This window comes from Lepus europaeus, chromosome 5, assembly GCF_033115175.1.
Source record: "Lepus europaeus isolate LE1 chromosome 5, mLepTim1.pri, whole genome shotgun sequence".
In the NCBI taxonomy this organism is placed as follows: Eukaryota; Metazoa; Chordata; class Mammalia; order Lagomorpha; family Leporidae; genus Lepus; species Lepus europaeus.
Window position 1 is genome coordinate 45,907,204 of NC_084831.1, and position 19,513 is coordinate 45,926,716.

General features: G+C 59.1%; 1 protein-coding gene across 2 annotated transcripts in view; it reads left to right on the forward strand.

The window, feature by feature from the left end:
- The window catches only part of ACOT11 (acyl-CoA thioesterase 11), a 51,288-nt gene that overhangs the window by 21,552 nt on the left and 10,223 nt on the right, over window positions 1-19,513 (forward strand). For both annotated transcript variants that reach the window (XM_062191395.1, XM_062191394.1), the window contains exons 2-10: window positions 4,388-4,598; window positions 5,698-5,767; window positions 10,968-11,028; window positions 11,967-12,065; window positions 12,429-12,564; window positions 15,162-15,318; window positions 16,429-16,548; window positions 18,023-18,167; window positions 19,278-19,333. In XM_062191395.1, coding sequence (XP_062047379.1) covers window positions 4,460-4,598; window positions 5,698-5,767; window positions 10,968-11,028; window positions 11,967-12,065; window positions 12,429-12,564; window positions 15,162-15,318; window positions 16,429-16,548; window positions 18,023-18,167; window positions 19,278-19,333 — 983 coding nt within the window. In that variant the 5' untranslated portion in view covers window positions 4,388-4,459. The remainder of the gene's footprint in view (window positions 1-4,387; window positions 4,599-5,697; window positions 5,768-10,967; window positions 11,029-11,966; window positions 12,066-12,428; window positions 12,565-15,161; window positions 15,319-16,428; window positions 16,549-18,022; window positions 18,168-19,277; window positions 19,334-19,513) is intronic.

Consider the following 19,513-nt stretch of genomic DNA (forward strand, 5'->3'; position numbering starts at 1 on the left):
AACCTGGATGTTAGGTGTGGTCTGGGCTTGGCCCAAACCCCAGCACTTTTCCGTGCTGCCCAGAAGCAACCTGCTCTCTCTCAGCCTTGGTTTGCTCATCAAATAGATAGGATAATACAGAAAATATAGAATAATAATGCCTGCAGGAGAGACCCAGGAGTTGCTAGGATGGTACACCTGAGAGCTCCTAGCATAGGACCCGGTTCTTAATAGGTGTTCACTAAATGCTCACCAAGTGCATAGCCTATGGGGCTGCTTGCTAGGAGATATTGGTTCAATTCTCTACCCTTCCAAACGCCACAGTTTGAAAAGGTCAAGGGCCAACACGTTCTGCACCTAGAAGCAGACTTAGATGTTTGAGAGGCACTGGGAGGCATGACCGAGCTTCGAGAACCCAAGATGTGACCTGATGTCACAGGACGGCCTGGCGCCTGGCTCAGGGGTGAATGCTCCTTCTTGCACTCAGGAGTTTGGCACCCACTGCTGCCCCTTTTTGCCGCGTCTGCCGGGAACCTCGAGGCCAGTGCAGTTCTCTTGGGCAGCAGCTGGATGCCCACCCTAAGGCCTTCCGCCCTTATTTGGCTCCTGAGCTCGGTGTGTTTGCTTTTCATTTTGGCTCCCAGCATGTGTGTGTGTGTGTGCGCGCGCGTGCATGTACAGGCTGCCTCAGAGCCTTTTTTGGGAAGAAGGCAGGGGCCAGGCGTGGAAGGGAGCTTGCGGTGTTGACGGGCGCTCCTGCCTTGCTGGTGGGAGCTGGCTGGAGGCTGCGCTGCTGTGGCTCTGACCCCCCTGAGGGGCCAGGGAGGGTGCTGTGGGCATAGGTCCCTCACAGTGCTCAGCTTGGCCTGGCACAGACAACGAGAACTTTCAGGGGGCCTGGCCAGCGGCTCTGAGTGTGGCCCACAGGCCTCCCCTCCCCCTCTCCTCAGGGGCCTGCCTTCCTGTCCCCACACTCCTTGGAAGAGGCAGCAGAGGGAGAGGGGGATGTGGCCACAATTGGTGGTGTTTGAATTCCCACAGAACCTTTCCCACGGGGGTGTGGCCTGGCCTGGGCGCATGGTGGCGGCCAGGTTCTGTCGGGGACGTCCAGTGCGGACCTTGGCTGGGGCTCCCCACCTTTGTGTAGGAGCCTGAGCTTGGCTCGGTGCGGCTGACCACTAACACTAACCGGAGCTCTCAGCAAATGCTCACCAGGGGCAGGTGCGCACCAGGAGCGCTGGGTACTTAGCTCCCTCTCTGTCGCTGCCACACGGACCCTGGCAGGTGCTACTGTGACCCCATGTTTACAGATGAGGCGGCTGAGGCTGAGCTGCTTGCCCCGGGTCCCGTGAGTTGGCTGTGGAGCCGGACTCTTGCAAAGGCCTGTGCGGAGGTGGGCGTCTCCTTCGCACGCCGCCTGCTGGCCCAGGTGATGTTTGCAGGCCCTGGAGTTTGAGCTGGGTAACCACCCTAGGTCCCGTTCTCTCCAGGGGTCTGCCAGGGTCTCTGTGGCCTCCTGCGTCCTGCTGCCAAGCCCCTGGTGGCACCCCTGTCCCCCTGCCAGCACCTATGTGGCCTTGCTCTCCCACCTGCTCCCCTTCGCCGCTTCTCTCTGCACCTCACACCTTCCTGGTGTTTCAGGGCTCAGCTCTGTGGTGTGTGTGCTTGGCACTGGCTCTGTTCCGGGCCTGGGTTCCTGTCCTGCAGGAGCCGCTGTGTGATGGCCGTAGAGGCTGTGAAGGCAAGGACCGCCCTGCGGGGTCAGTGCTGAGAGCGGCCTCAGAGGCTGCACCTTCCCTGGTCAGAAGTGGGAGGAGAGGGGAGGAGGAAGGACCCGGAGTGGACGGGGCAGGTAACAGGGCCCAGGTGGGGTGCACTATGTGGAGGAGGAACAGCAGGAGTGGGCAAGGGGCACAGAGCAGCTGCATGTGGTCTGGAGCTGGGGGAGTGGCTGTGGGGGCTTGTGGCGGGGCTGCAGTGGCTGGGCTCTGAGTCTAAGAGCAGAGGGGAGCCAGAAAGGAGTCTTGAGCAGGGGAGGCTCTGGGGAGGCTCGTGTATGTCCTGTGTGTGGGGGTGGGGGTGTGGAGGAGCAACGAGGAGGACATGACCAGGTCTGCCTGCGAATGCCTCTCTGGGAAGGTCCCTCTGGGGCTGGGAACGCTGGAAGCAGGTGGAGCGACCCGAGGCCTCTGATAGCCGTGGGGATAGTGCCGGGGCCGGGTGCTCAGGCCAGTGGGGTAGGCCAAGCGTTTTGGGTACATGCAGAGGGAGGACAGGCAGAATAAGTGAGCCTGCAGGACCCCGGTTTTCCTTGGATGCCCCAGCTGGGTCTCGCCGGACAGGCCTCTCCCTCGGCGCCTGGCCACCTTGGTCTCTGACCGTGCTCTGACCCAGCAGGTGAGGGACATGACTCTGACCAGGAGGAAGGACACAAGGCAGGACCCAGTCCCGCATGACGAAGCCTGGCCAGCTCTGCCGAGGCCAGGGGCCAGTGCCTGGCACGGCTGCCGTCTGAGCGGCCACGTCTCTGACCTGCAGGTGCCCCTCCAGCCTCAGCGCTTGGCCTCCCGGTCAGCTGCCTTGGCCCAAGCCGCCTGGACGCCCCAGGCAGGCCGTGACTCCATCCAGGGCCTCTGTTCTCCCATGCCTGCCCGAGGAGGAGTGGCCCGGCTCTGGGGCCCCATTGGCCAAACCTTGCCTGGGCTGCACACACCCCTGCCTCCTGGGCTGGCTGCCCACCCTCCTTGGAACGGGGAGGCCTGGCTTGGCCTGGCCTGACACAGGCACACTGCCTGAGCCCAGGGAGGGAGGCAGGCAGAGTCTGGGAGCCCAGGGGCTCTGCATCCCTTTTGGAGGGGGGCAGGGGCAGTGTGGTGCCGGGGGGGGGGGGGGGGGGACAAGAGCACAGCCCCGCTGAGAGAAATGTGATGTTCCCCATGTGACCCGGTTTGTCTTTGTATTCTCAGCGGTTGGCTCAGGGCCCCGTGCAGCGAGGGTGCTCAGTGAATGAACACGTGAACCAACGGTCGAGGCAGAGATCTGTCTCCAGGCACGCAGTGTCCCAGGAAGGTGGGGCTTCCGTTCCACAGAGTGAGATAGGAGGCTTCTGGGAGTAGGCAGAGAGAGAGCACTGGGACTCAGGCATCTGGACTGCTGGCCCAGGGATTTTTCTGTTCTCAGTCTCCTCGTCTGTAAAACGGGTCAACACTCCTTGAGGCTGTGGATGTGAATAGGTTGGGGAGCGGGGGCCTTGTGTGTGGCCTCCCTGTGTGCATGTCCAGACCTCCCAGAGACCCCAGATGGTCTGTTTGTCCACCTCAACTTGCCTCTCCTATCTCTCTGTCTCTCTCCAGGGCTTCTTTCTGGAATATTCTTCCTAGAACTCTCGGCTGAGAGAGGGGTTTGAGAAGAGTGTGGGTGAATGGAGCTTGCCTGCATCTTCCTCCCACCTGTTCCTATACCCAAAAAGCCATCCACCCACAGCCTTCGGGCTCCCATACTTTGGCAGTGGTTAGTTACCATGGCAACAGGTCCTGGTGCCTGGACCACAGCAGCCTTCCACGCCCATGAGAGCCTGCGAGCCCGACAGCTCGGCACCCTGCCTGCCTCTCCAGGGTGCCCCCAGTACCACACCTGGTTCTCAGCTGCAGCCCTGGGAACCCACAGGCAGTTCTGAGTTAGATGGATCTGGTTCCACCCTTTAGGGGTCCGTGACCTTGAATGCGTCAGCTCTGTGTGTTTGGAATTTTAGTTAGCTCCAGGAGATCATGCGAGGAATAGAGACCCCGGCACGAGAGAGGCCCGCGCCCTTGTGCAGCTGCAGCAGGCTCACTGTGGGGTCACCCTGCCCTTCAGCAATGTCACAGGATGGGAGCTCAGGCTGTGCAGCCAGACCTCTGGGGTCCCAGCTGGGCCTGGCCACCTCCCCGGGCCTCAGTGTCCTCAGTACGGTGAGGATGATGTCCTGTCGCCCAGGCTTGCTGTGCGCTGTCGGGTGAGCACAGACCAAGCCCTTGGAAGGAGCTGCGGCGCTGCTGTGCTGTACCCGGCGGCCCCTCCTGGGCCGTGCTTTCACTCTGCTGTTTCTGTTACCTGCAGTCAGCGAGGCCCCGGAATATTAAATGGGAAAACTCCAGAAATGAGATAGTTCAGAAGTGTAAAATCGCATGTGATGCCGCTGTCTCCCTTGGGCCATCTGGGAGGTGACCCGTCCCTGTGTCCAGTGTGTGGCGCTGCGCTCTGTGTATGTGGCAGGAAAGAGCAGTGGAGGTGGGGTTGGGCCTGGGCCTGTACCCCCCACAGGGAAGGGGCCACATTGGCCTTGAGAGTTGGAACTCCCGCACCTGCCCGGCCTGGAGACCCTGCAGCGAGCAGTGAGCTGACCTCTCTGTCCCCGCCTGTCCTCCAGGGCTTCGCCTCTGTCTTCTCCAGCCGTACATCCCGGAAGTCAGCCTCACGAGCCGGGGATGCTGACGGCGCCATGGCGGATGGCGAGGGCTACCGGAACCCCACGGAGGTGCAGATGAGCCAGCTGGTGCTGCCCTGCCACACCAACCAGCGCGGCGAGCTGAGCGTGGGGCAGCTGCTCAAGTGGATCGACACCACCGCCTGCCTGTCCGGTGAGGCTGGCCCCGCCCCTCCTCCCAGCCACCCGCCCGCAGGCTCAGAGCAGAGGCCACGATGTTCAGAGCTGACCCGGTGCTGGCTGAGTGCCACCCTGGAGCCTCGCCTCGGCCCTCCTGCCTGAAATGCCTCCCCAGGCTCCCCATCCTCAGTGCACCCCCTCTCCCCCAGGCCCTCCCAGCCCTGGGTATTGGTCCTGCAGGCACTCAGCACTGACAGTGTGGCCTGGCTGCCTGCACGTTTGACAGCTGCTGAGTGCCTGCTGTGTACCGTAGACCAGGGTGCAGGCCTGCGCGGACCCTCAGGTCACTTGCCGTCTAGTGGAAGGGAGCGCGGACAGGCAGACAGAACCCGTGCAGGTGTCCCCTGGGGTCTGCGGGGGGTTGGATCCAGGGCTGCCTTGCAGTTACCAAATTCTGCAGATGCTCAGGTCCCTTATATACAGTGCTGTCACCTGCACACACCTGCCGTATGCTTTATTATTTTTTTAAGATTTGTTTATTACACACACACACACACACACATACACATACACCTGATCTTCCATCCACTGGTTCACGCTCCAAATGGCTACAACAACCAGGGCTATTCCAGGAACCCAGAACTCCATCTGGGTCTCCCGCGGGGGTGGGAGGACAGCATGGAAGCCATCTTGTGCTGCTCTCCCAGACACACTGGCGGGGAGCTGGACTGGAAGCAGAGCAACCTAACATGCTGAGCCACAGTGCCAGGTCTCCTGTATGCTTCAGGTTAAGCTCACCCAAGGCAAAAGCTCGGCACGCAGTCGTTAGACGACGTGTAGGGACTAACGACAAGACCGCAGTCCTCACGCGGGCAGCACAGATGTAAATTCCCCTCCCTCCTGCGTATTTTCTGTCTGTGATTGGTTGAATCCATGGAAGCAAAGCCCTTGGAGGGTGAGGGCCAGGGCATGGCCTCTGCAGTGACAGAATGGAAAGCAGCAGGGGTGGGGTAGGGGTGGGGGCATGGTGGCCTTGGCCCGGGCAGCTGGAGCAGTCTTGCGGAGCTGACATCTGATCCGAAGCCCGTGTGACATGGGACGGCTGCTAACGTCCGACTGTCTTTCGATGCCAGCGGAGAGGCACGCCGGCTGCCCCTGCGTCACTGCCTCCATGGATGACATCTATTTTGAGCACACCATCAGGTGAGTGGCCCCTGCCTGCCTCGAGCCTGGGGCCCCTCTCCCGTCTCCCGGCCCAGTCAGCCTGTGTGCTACTTGAAACCTGACTCAACTGACCAAGGGCCTTTGGGAGTGGGGTGGGGGCAGCTGCTGGGGGGCAAGGACCTGCCCTCCAGGTCTGGAGCCCACCTGCTGCTGGCTGCCAGGGTGGGGCCGAAGAAGTGGCTGCAGGTGTGGAGTTGGGTGGTGCCGAGACAGCATTGTGGGTGCTGTGTGACGTTGGGGAAGTCAGTCTGTCTCTCTGGGCCTTGGTTATCTTATCTGCAAGTAGAAGAGGTTCAGCTTCATCAGTGACTGCCTTTCTGAGCTTGGACATTCTCTGGGTCCCTGGTCACAGACTGTAGGGAGGCCGTTAGGCAAGATGTCTTCCGCTTCTGCTCACATACCTCCAGGGACGGGGAGCTCATTCCCAAGCCCGGCCTTACCTTTCCTTTCTGACAATGGCCATCCTGGTAGGAAGCTCTGTGTTACCCTGTACTGACTGTTGTCCCCAGGTAGCTTTACCTACAGGCTGCTGCCCTGCTTCTGGGTCCCGAGGAGAAGGCCATGCCCTTGGCCCAGGACGGGCTGCAGGGGCTGCAGCCAGAGCTGTTGTCTCTGACCCTGCTCCTACACTCGCCTCAGTGCCCGGGACCCCAGGCTCATTCAGGGGGCCTGGGGGCCCGCGTGTCACAGTTAAGCAGGACGTTGGGCTGGCCCCTGCCCACGCTCAGACTTTCATTCGTCCGCTCTTACTTAGTAGTGGCTGAGTGCCTTTCCTGGACCTGGGCCTGCACCAGGTTCCCATGCACAGAGCCCACTGGAGCACAGTCTGTGTACCCAGCAGCCCCTGCGTGCAGGGAGGTGGCGGGAGGGGCATCACTGCCGTGCCACACAGATGTGGTCTGACAGGGGTGCTTGTCCTACTTTGCCAGTAGTTTTTGCTTTAGAGTGGTTTCAGATTTACAGAAAGATTGTATCTCTGAAGGCAGTACAGACAGTTCTGGTATATCCTACACCCAGTTCCCCTTTTATTCACATTTACCATCCTACAATACTTTTGGCACAATGAACATGTATGGTTTAGTTATTTATTTGATAAGCAGAGAGAGAGAGAGAGAGAGAGAGATCTCCCATCCCACTGGTTCACACCCCAGATGGCCACAACAGCCGTGCCAGGGCTGGGCTAGGCTGAAGCCAAGAGACAGAAACTCCATCTGGGTCTCCCACATGGGTGACAGGTGCTCAAGCACTTGGACCATCTTCTGCTGCCTTCCCAGGCACATCAGCGGGGAGCTGGATTGGAAGTGGAGCAGCCAGGGCTTGGACGGGCACTCTGATGTGGTGTGCGGTTGTCACAGGTGGCAGCTTAACCTGCCCCACAATATCAGACCCTCTAATGTATATTTTAAAAATTCTTGCTTATCTTACTTGGATCAGGCTGAAGCCAGGAACCAGGAACTCGTTTGGGGTCTTCCATTTGAGTGGCAGGGACCCAAGTACTCGAGCCACCACTTGCCGCCTCCCAGAGTGCACATATGCCAGATACCGGAATTGAAGGTGGAGCCGGCCCTCAAACCCAGGCACGCTGATACGGGACGCAGGTGTCGACACCAAACCGCATCTTAACCGCTGTGCCGAACGCCCACCTCACTGAACCAGTACTGATACATTACTCGTAATGATTTTTAAATGCCGTAGTTTGTTTAATCCTCAGAATGAGTTCACGCTGCTAGTTTCTCGTTTTACAGCCGAGGAAGCTGAGGCTCAGAGAAGCGAGCCACCTCGTTTAAGGGCGCCCCGCTGTGGCGAGCCCAGGCTATGTGACCAGGCAGGCGGCAGGCAGTCTGGCCCCAGAGCCCTGGCTCTTTACCACGGGCTACATTTCCTACATGTCTGGGGCGGGTATCCAGGCATAGAGGGTGGTCATGGGGGCTTCCTGGGGGAGGTGTCTGAGTGGACTCCGGTACTGTCAGCGCTGTACATGATGACGCTGCAGAAGGCTGTGGAGCCAAGCCTGGGCCTGCTCTGGGTCCCTGCTGCCAACACAGGTTCTGCTCCTCAGAGAAGGGAGGACTAGAGAGGGCTGCATGGTGGAGGCCCTGCCCCAGGGCCCGGAGAGCGACCGTGAGCCTGGGCACAGGTGGGCGTGTGTGGACAAGAAAGCAGAGAGCATCCCGGGAAGGAGGGTAAGCTGGGAGGCAGCTGGCTGCACCGAGGAAAGCTTTTTGTTGGCTTTTGCCGTTTAAAGTATTTTCGAGTGTATTTTTTGGGGCGAAGGGCTCTTGTTAAGCATAACCACGGCACCATTACCCTACCTCAGAAACGAAAATCATTTCTCACGAGCATCGGTATCCAGTCAGTGTTTGAATGCGCACACTGTCTCATGAGTTTGTTTTTCTTTTTAATTTTTACAGATTTTTAAAATATAGACCTTCTTTTTTAAATTTGTATTTATTTTATTCATTTATTTGAAAGGCAGAGTTAGAGAAAGAGAGATCTTCCATCTGCTGGCTCACTCCCCAAATGGCTGCAATGGCCAGGGCTGGGCCAGGCTGAAGCCAGGGAGCCTGGAACTCCATCTGGGTCTCCCACATGGCTGCAGGGGCCCAAGCACTTGGCCATCTTCTGCTGCTTCCTCAGGTGCATTAGCAGGGAGCGGGGTTAGAAGCGGAGCAGCTGGGACTCGAACTGGGCCCAAATGGGCATTGCAGGTGGTGGCTTAACTCGCTACACCACAGTGCTGGTCCCGTGAATTTGCTTTTACTTGTTTATTTTATTTTCCTTATTCAAGTAAGGATGCAGATATGGTTACAATAAAATTTACTGCTGTGTCTATGTCTTTTTAAAATTTTTATTTATTTATTTTTATTTATTTGAAAGGAAGCGAGAGAGAGAGAGAGAGAGAGAGAGAGAGAGAGAGAGAGAGATTGAGAGAGATTGACCTGCGAATGCCTGCAATAGCTGGGACTGGGCCAGGCTGAAGCCAGGAGGCAAGAACTCAATTCTGGGTCTCCCATGTGGATGGCTGGGCACCCAAGTACTTGAGCCGTCACCTGCTGCCTACAAGAGTCTGGAATGGGAAGGGGAGCTGGGACTTAAGTCTTTTTTTTTTTTTTTTAAGATTTATCTATTTATTTGAAAGGCAGAGTTACAGAGAGAGAGAGGGAGAGATAGGGAGGTCTTCCATCCACTGGTTTACTCCCCTAAATGGCTGTAACAGCCAGAGCTGGGCTGATCTGAAACCAGGAGCCAGGAGCTTCTTCCAGGTCTTCCACGTGGGTGCAGAGGCCCAAGGATTTGTGTTTTGTCCTTTGCTGCTTTCCCAGGCATAGTAGCAGGGAGCTGGATCAGAAGTGGAGCAGCTGGGACTCGATGGGATGCTGGCGCTGCTGGTGGCAGCTTTCCCTCAATGTCATAGCGCCAGCCTTAAGTCTTTTTTTAAAAGATTCTGTAAATACCCCCCCCCCTTGTATACTATGTTTTGTTCTTGCATATATGAAAGATCTTTTAAAAGTTTATGGAAAATGTCTATCATGAAAAAAAATTCAATTTTTTGCACTGGAATAAAGTTATCTTTTAGTTTCATTTTCCATGGACTTTCTGAAGTACCTTGTACATACTATGATAAAGTTTCATTTATAAATTAGGTGCAGTGTGAAATCCATAACAACAATAATAACAAGTATAACAATGTAGTTTACTGAGTTAGGTAAAACGTACACATTGTTTATTTCTGGAGTTGTCTATACTTGTGGACAGTGGAGCTGGAGCTGTGGGAAGGATGCCTCAGATAAGGGGGCGCTACTGTATTTTAGCGACCATAGAAGTTTTCACTATTTGATTGTGGAAACTTTCAGACACGGAAAATTGTGCCGAGATCCAAAGTAAGATTTTGCTAAACTGGCTTGATCTAGAGAAGCATCACCAAGTGTACGTTTCTCTCCACCCCACCTCCTCCTTGGAGCCATTTGAAAGTAAGTTGCGGTGATCATGGTCCTTCGTACCCTGGTATATGTGGTGTCACTCGGTGACAGTGCTAACGGAAATGAACAGAAATGCACAGGTCTGGCAGACGGGCACTCGTGTTCTTGGAGGAGCGCCTGGCCTGGCCCCGGGCTGTGTCGTCCTCCCTCTCACCTGTCCCTGGGACTCACACACACCGGGACTAGAGAGGCGAAGCGGCTCACCCCAGGTCACACAGCGCAGCTGGATCCCAGACCTGGCGGCCTTCCCCCTGGGCTCAGTGTGGCCCCCGACCGGCACACCCCTCGCCAAGGGCTCTCGCCAGGCTGGGGCAGGGGGCTGAGTTGTGTGAGGAAGAAATCACCCTGGGCTCTCGTGTTCCTGAGGCAAGGCACGGAGGTGAAGGTCTTCTCAAGGTCACAGGGCACGGCTGGCGGCCAGCATGCCAGCCCCCTGCCCTCTCCCACCTCTGGCTGCCTCCCCTGGTGCTGCACAGGCTAGGTGTTCCCTGGGGATGCAGGAGGCACAGGCTGCAGCCGGGACACATGAGGCCGGTGCCCTTGGCAGGCTCCTGACCCACGTTTTAGCTGCGGGAGCTTGGGCAACTGCCTCCCCCGACACACACGCCTGCTAGGCTCGGGGCCGGGTTCAGATGGGTGGTGTCCTGCCCTGGCCCCTGTTTCCAGGTCCCCGTGTGCGCTCTCCGCATAGCCCCTTGCCCTTGGGAGGTACTCCATCAAGTGGAGTCCGTTCATTCGTGGGTCCTTGTTGGGAGGACCTGCCCCGCAGTATGTGCCGGCCCTGGGGAGTCGATGGTGAGCAAAACATGGGGCGCTTAGCAGTTGTGGGGAGACAGTGGTCAGGGCCCTGGGAGAGGGGCTGGAGGCTGAGCTCTGGGGGCTTCTGGAGGGTGGGGCTTCCCTGAGAAGGTAGGCTCAAGCCAAGAGCGAAGAGGAGCTCAGGCATTAGCTGGACAAGCTGAGCAGGGGAAAGTGGGGAGGGGAATGAACCCAGACCCCTTCTCAGCCTTGGCTTCCCTACCTGTGCAGTGGGTGTAGTGCCCCTCCCCCCTGGTGGCACCACAGACGTGAATAAGCTCTGTGGGCTGTGACGTCATCCTGCTGTCCCCCCGCCCCCCGCAGAGGTGCAGGGAGCAGCTGAGGTCCTGTCCCCGCCTTGTCCCCTCTGGAAGGCTCACCTCCTGCTTTCCTCTCTCCAGTGTTGGACAAGTGGTGAATATCAAGGCCAAGGTGAACCGGGCCTTCAACTCCAGCATGGAGGTGTGTGGGGCGGGCACTCCTGGGGGTGGCACGGTGGGGCCTCTTCCTCTTCTCACCCGAAGAAGCCCAGGCACGCCCATCCTGGTCAGGGCAGCAGAGCTTGGCTGCTGGGCTGGGCGGAACTTAGCCATCTTCTGTCCAACACCCCAGGACACAGAAGGAAAGACTGAGACTCCCATGTGGGTGGCAAGGACCCAAGCCTGAGTCATCGTCTGCTGGCTCCCAGGGTGCTGTTAGCAGGAGGTTGGACCGGGAGTGGTACAGTCTGATGTAGGGTTCAGGTGTCCCAACCAGTCAGGGCTTCTGCTGCACTGAACCACACAGGCCTGACTTGCACTCCCAGCCCCTCCTGTTCAGCAGCCAGGGGGCTGCGGGGTTGGAGGCCGAGGGGCTGGGCCAGAACACTGGACCATGGCCCATTAGCTGACCCTCCCCGGCCGCGGTCTGCCCATCTGTGGAGTGGGAGCATGATCCCTGCATTGCAGGACTGTTGGAGATTTGCTGGAGGGTCCTGTGAGTGAGTACTGAGGGGGCTCCACGTCATCCACATGGACTTGAGGCCAGGCGGCTTTACCTGTGGCCTGTGGCTCCTGATGGACCCCTGGGGCCAGGAAGAGTGGATCCTCTCCAGGCCTCTGGGCACCCCACAAATTCCCAAGTGTCTCTCGGGCACCCCTAGGTGCCCGTTCTTTAAATCTGCCTCTTGGTCACCCACAAGGGGAAGTATGATCACTCCCAGGTTACAAATGAGGAAACGGAGACCCAGGGAAGGGAAGCGACTTGCACGAGGTTTCCAAGGGAGCCGGGCCAGAGCCAGACCCACAGGACCTGGTCGACGTACCAGAGGCCTGGCCTGGGGCGGGCTGGGGGGGACTTCCCGTCCCATCAGTGAGCTCTGTTTCCCCTCTTCAGTCCTCCCACCTTCTCTTCCTCTCCAGGTGGGCATCCAGGTGACCTCCGAGGACCTGTGCTCTGAGAAGCAGTGGACCGTGTGCAAGGCCTTAGCCACCTTTGTGGCCCACCGGGAGCTCTCCAAGGTCAGTGGCTGCACCTGCTGGCTTGATGCTGCTCTGGCACCTGGGCACCTGACACCGGGGCCTGGGCTGGGGTTGAGGAGGGGATACTGCGGGAAAGCCACAGCCCCTAGAGGAAGGCCCACCCCCGACTGTGACCTGACCCCCCCCCCCCCCGCCGGCCCCCAGGCACCTGCCCTCTCCTCCCCTCTCCCTGCGACACGTGGAGGAGGAGTCTGATACATCAGGTCATGATGGAAGCAGGAAGGTGGCGAAGGAGCTTTGTGACCCACGAGTGGCCCCAGGCCTCCGGTGGGCCCACTCAGGCCTCTGTGCTGCTTCGGGAAACATGTCCTGAGCACCCCCATCCTGCGTGCTGGCCAACAGGTGAAGCTGAAGCAGATCACGCCGCGGACAGAGGAGGAGAAGACGGAGCACAGCGTGGCCGCTGAGCGCCGGCGCATGCGGCTGGTCTACGCCGACACCATCAAGGACCTCCTGGCCAACTGTGCCATCCAGGACAGTGAGCAGCTGGGGGCCCGGGCGCTGCCTGGCAGATGGGGGAGCGGAGTCCCCCAGGGAGGGACCTCCCCTGACTGGTGGCCTCAGGCCTGTTGTCTCGAGTAGTCCAGGGAAAAGGGAGCATTGGAGCTTCTCGGCCAGCTCCCAGGAACCCTGAGCCAGAGCGAGGACACTCGGGAGTCCCTCTGGCATCTACAGCATGCCCGGGAGTTTCTGGGAGCCAGGTTGTCTGGAGTGGCCCGACTGAGCCAGGCCTTGAAGGCCGTGGGGCTGTGAAGAGGCATATGGGAGCATCTGAGTCACGTGCCCTGTGTCAACACTGTGGTCTGTGACAGCCCCCACGGGCCCACGTGCTGTCTAATTTACAGCCAGCTATGGCAGAGAGTCATTGCTCCTTACACGAGCAGTGAGTGTGCAGAGGCTGATGTGAGAGCGGAGGACGCCAGGGGCTCCAGGTCGGCTGATTGTGGTGGGGAGAGACTGCCAGGGCAGACCCCCGGCACCTGTGGAGCCTCCCCGTTCTGGAAAGGGATTCCTGGAAGGACGCCCCAGGGGCCGAGGCAGCGTCAGCTTTCCCGGCTGTTGGGACAGGACCACAGTCTTCCTTGGGGCGGCGAGGCTGGCTCACATGGAAACCCCGAGGAGCTGGCCCAGTGGGACCCCCAGCCAGGGCCTACAAGCCTCTGGGTGCACAGGTCCAGGGCATACCCCAGGGGCCTTGAGTCGCTGTGCCAACCAAGTGGAGGAGCACTGTTTGGAGAATCACGTCCACTTTTTTTTTCTTTGCTTATCTGGTTTATTTTTTATTTTTTTGGCTTATCTGGGTTTGTGTAAGCACATTCTACACTGGGCCTGCAAAGACAGAGCTGCCTGAGGACTCAGTTCTTGGCATAGATCTGCATCATGAGGTGCAACACGTCTGTGCACGTGTGCGTGTGCATGTGTGTGTGTGTGCACACATGTGTTCCCCCACCCCACTGAGAAGCAAGATTCCTTTTCCCAGAGCCCGGGTCCCCTCCCCAGAGGCAGCTCCTGTTCCTTGTTTTTAGAAGTCTTTCCAGAAGCAACTCCTCCTTGTTTAAGCACAATGTGTGTTATTTACCCTCGTCTTGTATTATTTATTTATTTATTTGGAAGGCAGAATGAGAGGGGAAGTGAGTGAGAGAGAAAGAAAAAACCTTTTAACTGCTGGTTCACTCTCCAGATGGCTGCAGTGGCCAGGGCTGGGCCAGGCTGAAGCCAGGAGCCTGGAAGTCTGTCTGGGTCTCCCACATGGGTGACGGGGCCCAAATACTTGGGCCGTCTTCTGCTGCCTTCCTAGGCGCATTAGCAGGGAGCTGGATCAGAAGCGGAGCAGCCATCACTGGATCTGGTGCTCCAATGTGGGAATGTGGGATGCCGGCGTTGCAAGCTGTGGTTTAACCTGCCGTGCCACAGTGCTAGTTCCCCCCTCCCCACTTCCCGTGCCTTGCGTCGCCCTACCCTGAGAGTGTATCTTGAAGGTGGCTCCATCTCGGGACACAGAGATCAACCTTGGACTTGGTAGGATTTTGACAGTGGAGGAAAGGAGTTCCTGACAGAGGGCATAGTCTGGGCCAGGGCCCAGGCTAGGACCTTAGATCTGGTTAACAGTCTGCAGGCTCTCCCTAAAGGAGGGGATTTGAGAACAAAGTGCAGTTCAGCTGCCCAGAGCGGGCGGAGAGCAGGCTCAACTCGCCCATCCGACAGGGCAGCAGCAGGCAGTGCTCTGATGCCATGTGCCCCACGGAAGCTGGGCTTGGAGGCCGGGCCAGGCAGGGCCCAGCCCTTTCTGCAACCATGGAGGTCCTCTTGGATGCATTCAGCCCACCTAAGCCTCCCCAGACCCCTCCCGTCCGACAGCCCCTCTGTGCAGGAGTCAGTCCCTGCCTTTGCCTGGTATCCGGGCCTTAGGATCAGCCACTCGGCCTCACGGATGCTCTCCCTTTACAGCTCCAGCTAGGCCGGGGCCTCACTGCACCCTGGGAGTTTCCTGCCAGCCCCTCTGCCCCCACCTGGGAAACATCCATCCCCGCTGGCCCCTCCCAGAAGAGGATAGGAGACCGCAGCACCACCACGGGCTGGGGGGACATGCGACGTCTGCCCATCCGCTTCTCCTCCAGGGGATGTCCCCATGCCAGGGCAGCCAGGGATCAGGGCAGGGGCTGGAAGAACCCTCCGGGGTGTGTCTTCTGAGTTGAAACACGCTTAGAACTGTGTTTCACCCCCAGCAGTCACGCAGGGTCAGGTTTGACGTCTGCCCCTTCCAGAAGAGGCAATTGAGGTCCAGAGGGGTCACTTGATTTGTCCGAGGTCGGCAGCCCGTGTGGGCTGGAGGTGGAGTGCAGAGCAGGCGTGGCCTGTCTCAAAGCTGGCATCCTGCCCACTGCCCTGTGACAGGCTCACCACCTCGGCCCATGTCCTCCTACCCCTCACGCAGGGCCAGCTGAGCCTCAGGCACACTTGGCGCTGAGTAGGGACCAGGACCAGGTGGGCTGGAGTGGTGGGGGTCCCAGGGCTGCCCGGGGAGGGTCTGTCCTTGGGAAGTTTCTCACCTCCCTGGGCCCTGTCCCTGCTCAGATCTGGAGAGCAGAGACTGCAGCCGCATGGTACCAGCCGAGAAGACCCGCGTGGAGAGCGTGGAGCTGGTCCTACCCCCCCACGCCAATCACCAGGGCAACACCTTTGGGGGCCAGATCATGGCCTGGATGGAGAACGTGGCCACCATTGCAGCCAGGTGAGGGGCGAGCACGCCACCTCTGTCTCCTCCTCCTTCTCTGGCTGCTTCCCCAGCCCGGGAGGAGAAAGCGTGGCCTGGGGCTGGCATTCAAAGCCTCAGAGGCTTGGCTGTTCTGTAGGGGCACCTGGACCCAGAGAACCAGAGAAAAACGGTTTCTGATGAACTGAGCCTTCCCTCCCTCTTCCTCTCAAAGAGGGCCCCTGGCCCCTGGCCCCCGTCACCTACCCGGGAAGAACCAAGCCCCTCTCTCCTTTGCTGTGGCCCTGTCTGCCCTCTTCCTGTGTCTACTGTCCCTTTCAGCCAAGTGTTTGCCATTCCTGCTCCCTGCCTCCCCTTCCCCAGCCCTGGGCCCTGCTCCTGGTGTAAGCACCTGCTGTGCATCCCCCACACTGCTGCCCATGTCCCGCCCATCTCCCCTCACAGCTGCCTCTGCCAGCCCCCCTCCCATGTGCCCGTCTGGGGCTCATGCTACCTGAACATCAGGGTATTTTTAGGCTCAGGACAAACTGGCAGTCACTAACTGACACACCCTCGAATCTCCATGACTTTGAACTTGCTCTTCCTTCTGCCCTTCCCATTCACACTCTTGCCTAGCAGGTAGGTTCTTCCTCAGCCCTTGGAGCCTGGCTCCAGCGACCCTCCTCTGTGTGAACCCGTGGCACACAGTGCACAAGCACTGCTGTGGCGGGCAGCCCCAGCTGTGAGTGCCCAGAGATGCCGGAGGAGTGTGGGAGCCTTGATGGTTAGGGAAGGCTTCCTGGAGGAGGAGCACTTCAGCAGGTCCTTGACTGGCAGGTGGCTCTGAATAAGGGGAGGGCTTCCAGGTAGTGGGCATGGCAGACAGTAAGGAGTGAAAGTCGGGAGGGACATGGGGAAGGGTTTACCCCAAGCTTAGGCGTTCTTCTGTCATCTCAAACTCCAAAGCTAGACCTCAGTATTCTAAGCAGTGAAATGGGGCTTTAGCTCTGTGCCTCTGAGCAGAGCCATCACTGGGTTCACTAAGGGCAGACAGTGTGTGTGGCTCGAGGCTTCGAGGCTGGGGAGGAGGGGGAAGGGACAAGGCTGGCCCCGGGTGGTGGCTGAAAGCCCCCTCCCCCGTGTCCTCAGCCGGCTCTGCCGCTCCCATCCGACGCTGAAGGCCATTGAGATGTTCCATTTCCGAGGCCCATCCCAGGTCGGGGACCGGTTGGTGCTCAAGGCCATCGTGAACAACGCCTTCAAACACAGGTGAGGGACCGGGTGGGCGGGGCGGGGCCCACTCTGCCCCACAGCGAGCAAGCCTGCTGTGCACGAGGCCGAAACCCTGCCTGACTCCCAGGCCCTTCACGCCTACCCACATCTAGCTCTCAGCCTCCCTCCTCTGCAAGCCTTCCCTGGCACCCGCTCTGGACACACCTGGCTGGGACGGGGACCCCTCCTCTGGGCTCCCCGAGTCTGTGGCTCTCCAACTTCTTCCTGGGGCCTGTACACTGTGGGTGCTCAGATCCCAGCAGTGTTCAGTTGTTTATCAAATCCTCTCTACCCATCTCCTAATGCCACTGGTCCCCAGAGCCTCTATCTTTAGGGTGACTTCTGACACCTGCTCCCATGAAAGCTTACACACACACACCACACACGTTGTCGGTGACTTTGTAGTGTGGTCGTTAGACCTGAAGGATCTGGAGCCAGGCTGCCTGGGTTCAAGTCTGACCCCGCCTCTCCCCGTCTATGTGACCTTGGGCAGGCAGAGGAGTTATCCTCTGAGCCTCGTGCCTTCACCTTAAGACGGGGGCTCACTCACCATGACTGGCGCGCTGCTGCGAGGACTCTGGTTCACTGGTGGGAACCGGCCGGCCCGCACTGCCGCTGTATTTGCCCTCCGACCCACCCATGTCCTGCTGCTGCATGGGGAATGCCCCCTCCTCACCCTGAGAGGCCTGGCTCCTGGTCCAGGTTCTCGTCCTGGCCGGTCATTGCCTTGTTGTGGGTGTGATGACACGCTCCAGGTGGGCTGCTGTTTTATAACCAGCAGAGGGGGACAGATGCATGGTGCAGTGACCAGCTGCTGCCGTGCCGCAGATCTGCGTACGGGTTGTCACTGGTCATTGAGGTCTTTGCTTTCCTATGTGTCGCCCCTTCCCTGAGCTATTGTCCCATGAGGCATGGACAGGACAGGATTATTCATTTCTGTGTCCATCAGGGCTGGACACACGGTAGGTGCCCTGCAAATGTGACGGGAGGGGACAGTTCTGAGTGCCCTGCCCATGAGCTCTGATCCAGGTGTCTGGGAGAGCTGTAGGAGTGCATGTGTGTAGGTACATGTCTGTACAGAGATGTGTGCGTGACCGTGTATATGTTTGTATGAGTGTGTACACAGGCATGTGTGAGTGTGTGGAGGTGAGTACATACATACATGCATGGACATGTGTGTATATATGAGTGTGTGCATGTGGGCCTCTGTATGCATGTACATGCATGTATGAGTGTGTCCAGATAAGCGTGTATACAGGCATGTGTGTGTGTGTATATGAGTGAGTGCCTGTGGGTGAGTTTGTGTGTATATGTGAGTGTGAAGAGATGAGTGTGTGTGCATATATGTGTGTCTATGAGTGTCCCATACATGCATGTGTAAGTGAGCAGATCAGTGTGCGTGCGTGTGTGTGCTGACAGGCGGTGTGGCCCTGGGAAGGACTGTCCCCGTGACCACACGCTTTCCCATCAGTATGGAGGTGGGCGTGTGCGTGGAGGCCTATCGGCAGGAGGCTGAGACCCACCGGCGACACATCAACAGCGCCTTCATGACCTTCGTTGTCCTGGACGCAGATGACCAGCCCCAGCTGCTGCCTTGGATTCGGCCCCAGCCTGGGGTGAGTGGGAGAAGTGCCAGGTCCCAGCACCAGCCCCTGCAGGCCTCGGGGAGCAAGGGGTCCAGCCCTGCCCTTCTGCTGGGGCCCAGCCAACTTCGGGGGCCCTGGTTGTGCTCTGCTGGGATGCCACTTGTGCAAGGTGGGCACTCTGTGGAATGTGTGTGCATACAGGCCCAGCTTACAGTGGGGGTTAATGGGCCCCTACAAGCCTGCACAAGTGGAGGACTCTGGCTTTGGGGTCAGATGTGGGTCAGAACCCCATGTCTGCCATGTTCTAGTGGGTGCCCTCTGCGAGCTTTCCATCTGCATCTATAAAATGGGTGTGTCAGCAGTCCTGGCCTTGCAGGGCTAGGGCTCCCGGGGCACTGACCCAGCGCCTGACTGGGCCCTGGGAGCGCTCAGTGAGTGTTGACTGTCAGGATGATGGAGAGAGCAAGGGGCACAGGGACAAGCGGCAGGGGCCTGGCTCAAAGGCCATCTCAGGAATGGCTGCGTCTGCTGCTGTGGGCTAGGCGGCTCCTCCCCTTCTCTAAGAGGGTCCTCAACCCCGCCACATGCCTCACCTGAGCCTGGGCTGTGGGCAGCTGGGTGGTGGCTGGACGCTGGGAGCCCAGAGGTGGGAGCCATGGCTCTGGCGGCTTTGTCAGGCCTTGTGGGGACGTTAGAGGTGGTGGGAGAGAAGGTGGGCTCCAGTCACCCTGTGGCCCTGAGCAGGGCACTCCCTCTTCCTGGGTCTTGGTTTCCGCCTCTGTGAAATGGGACCAGTGCCGGTCTCAGGAGGTGGTGGTGGTGGGGTGTGGAATTTTGCACAGCAAACCCTTGGAAAGGGTGGCTGGTGCATGGCAGGTGCTCCGGCAGTGTGGAATCGCGTTGCTGTTGTATCTTCCAAGGAGACCCACTCTACAAGAGGGATCTTCAGACTGTGGTCCAGGGAGGGGAGGGGTTCCAGGGTCACCTGGGGAGTCTGAAGGGAGCTGGGGCTGCATCTCAGTTCCCCGGCCAGGAAGAGCTTTCCCAGGATGCCCCGGGCCCCGCTTTGGGGCTGCAGGGAGGGGGCAGGGCCAGCTGCTTGTCCTGCCCATACCACACCTGTTCCTGCATCCTTCCCAGGATGGCGAGCGGCGGTACCGGGAGGCCAGCGCCAGGAAAAAGATCCGCCTGGACAGGTGAGCGGGGAAGACACCCGGTCATGGCTCTCTGGCCGCGCCGACCCCAGGGGTACTGGCATTTTTTCAGGGCTACCGGTGTGCTGGGGCCTCCCCTTTTGGCCTCCCTGCACAGTGGTTGTATGGCCCATTGAACAGATGAGGACAGTGTGGCAGAGGGCCAGGTAGTCTGATCAGCAG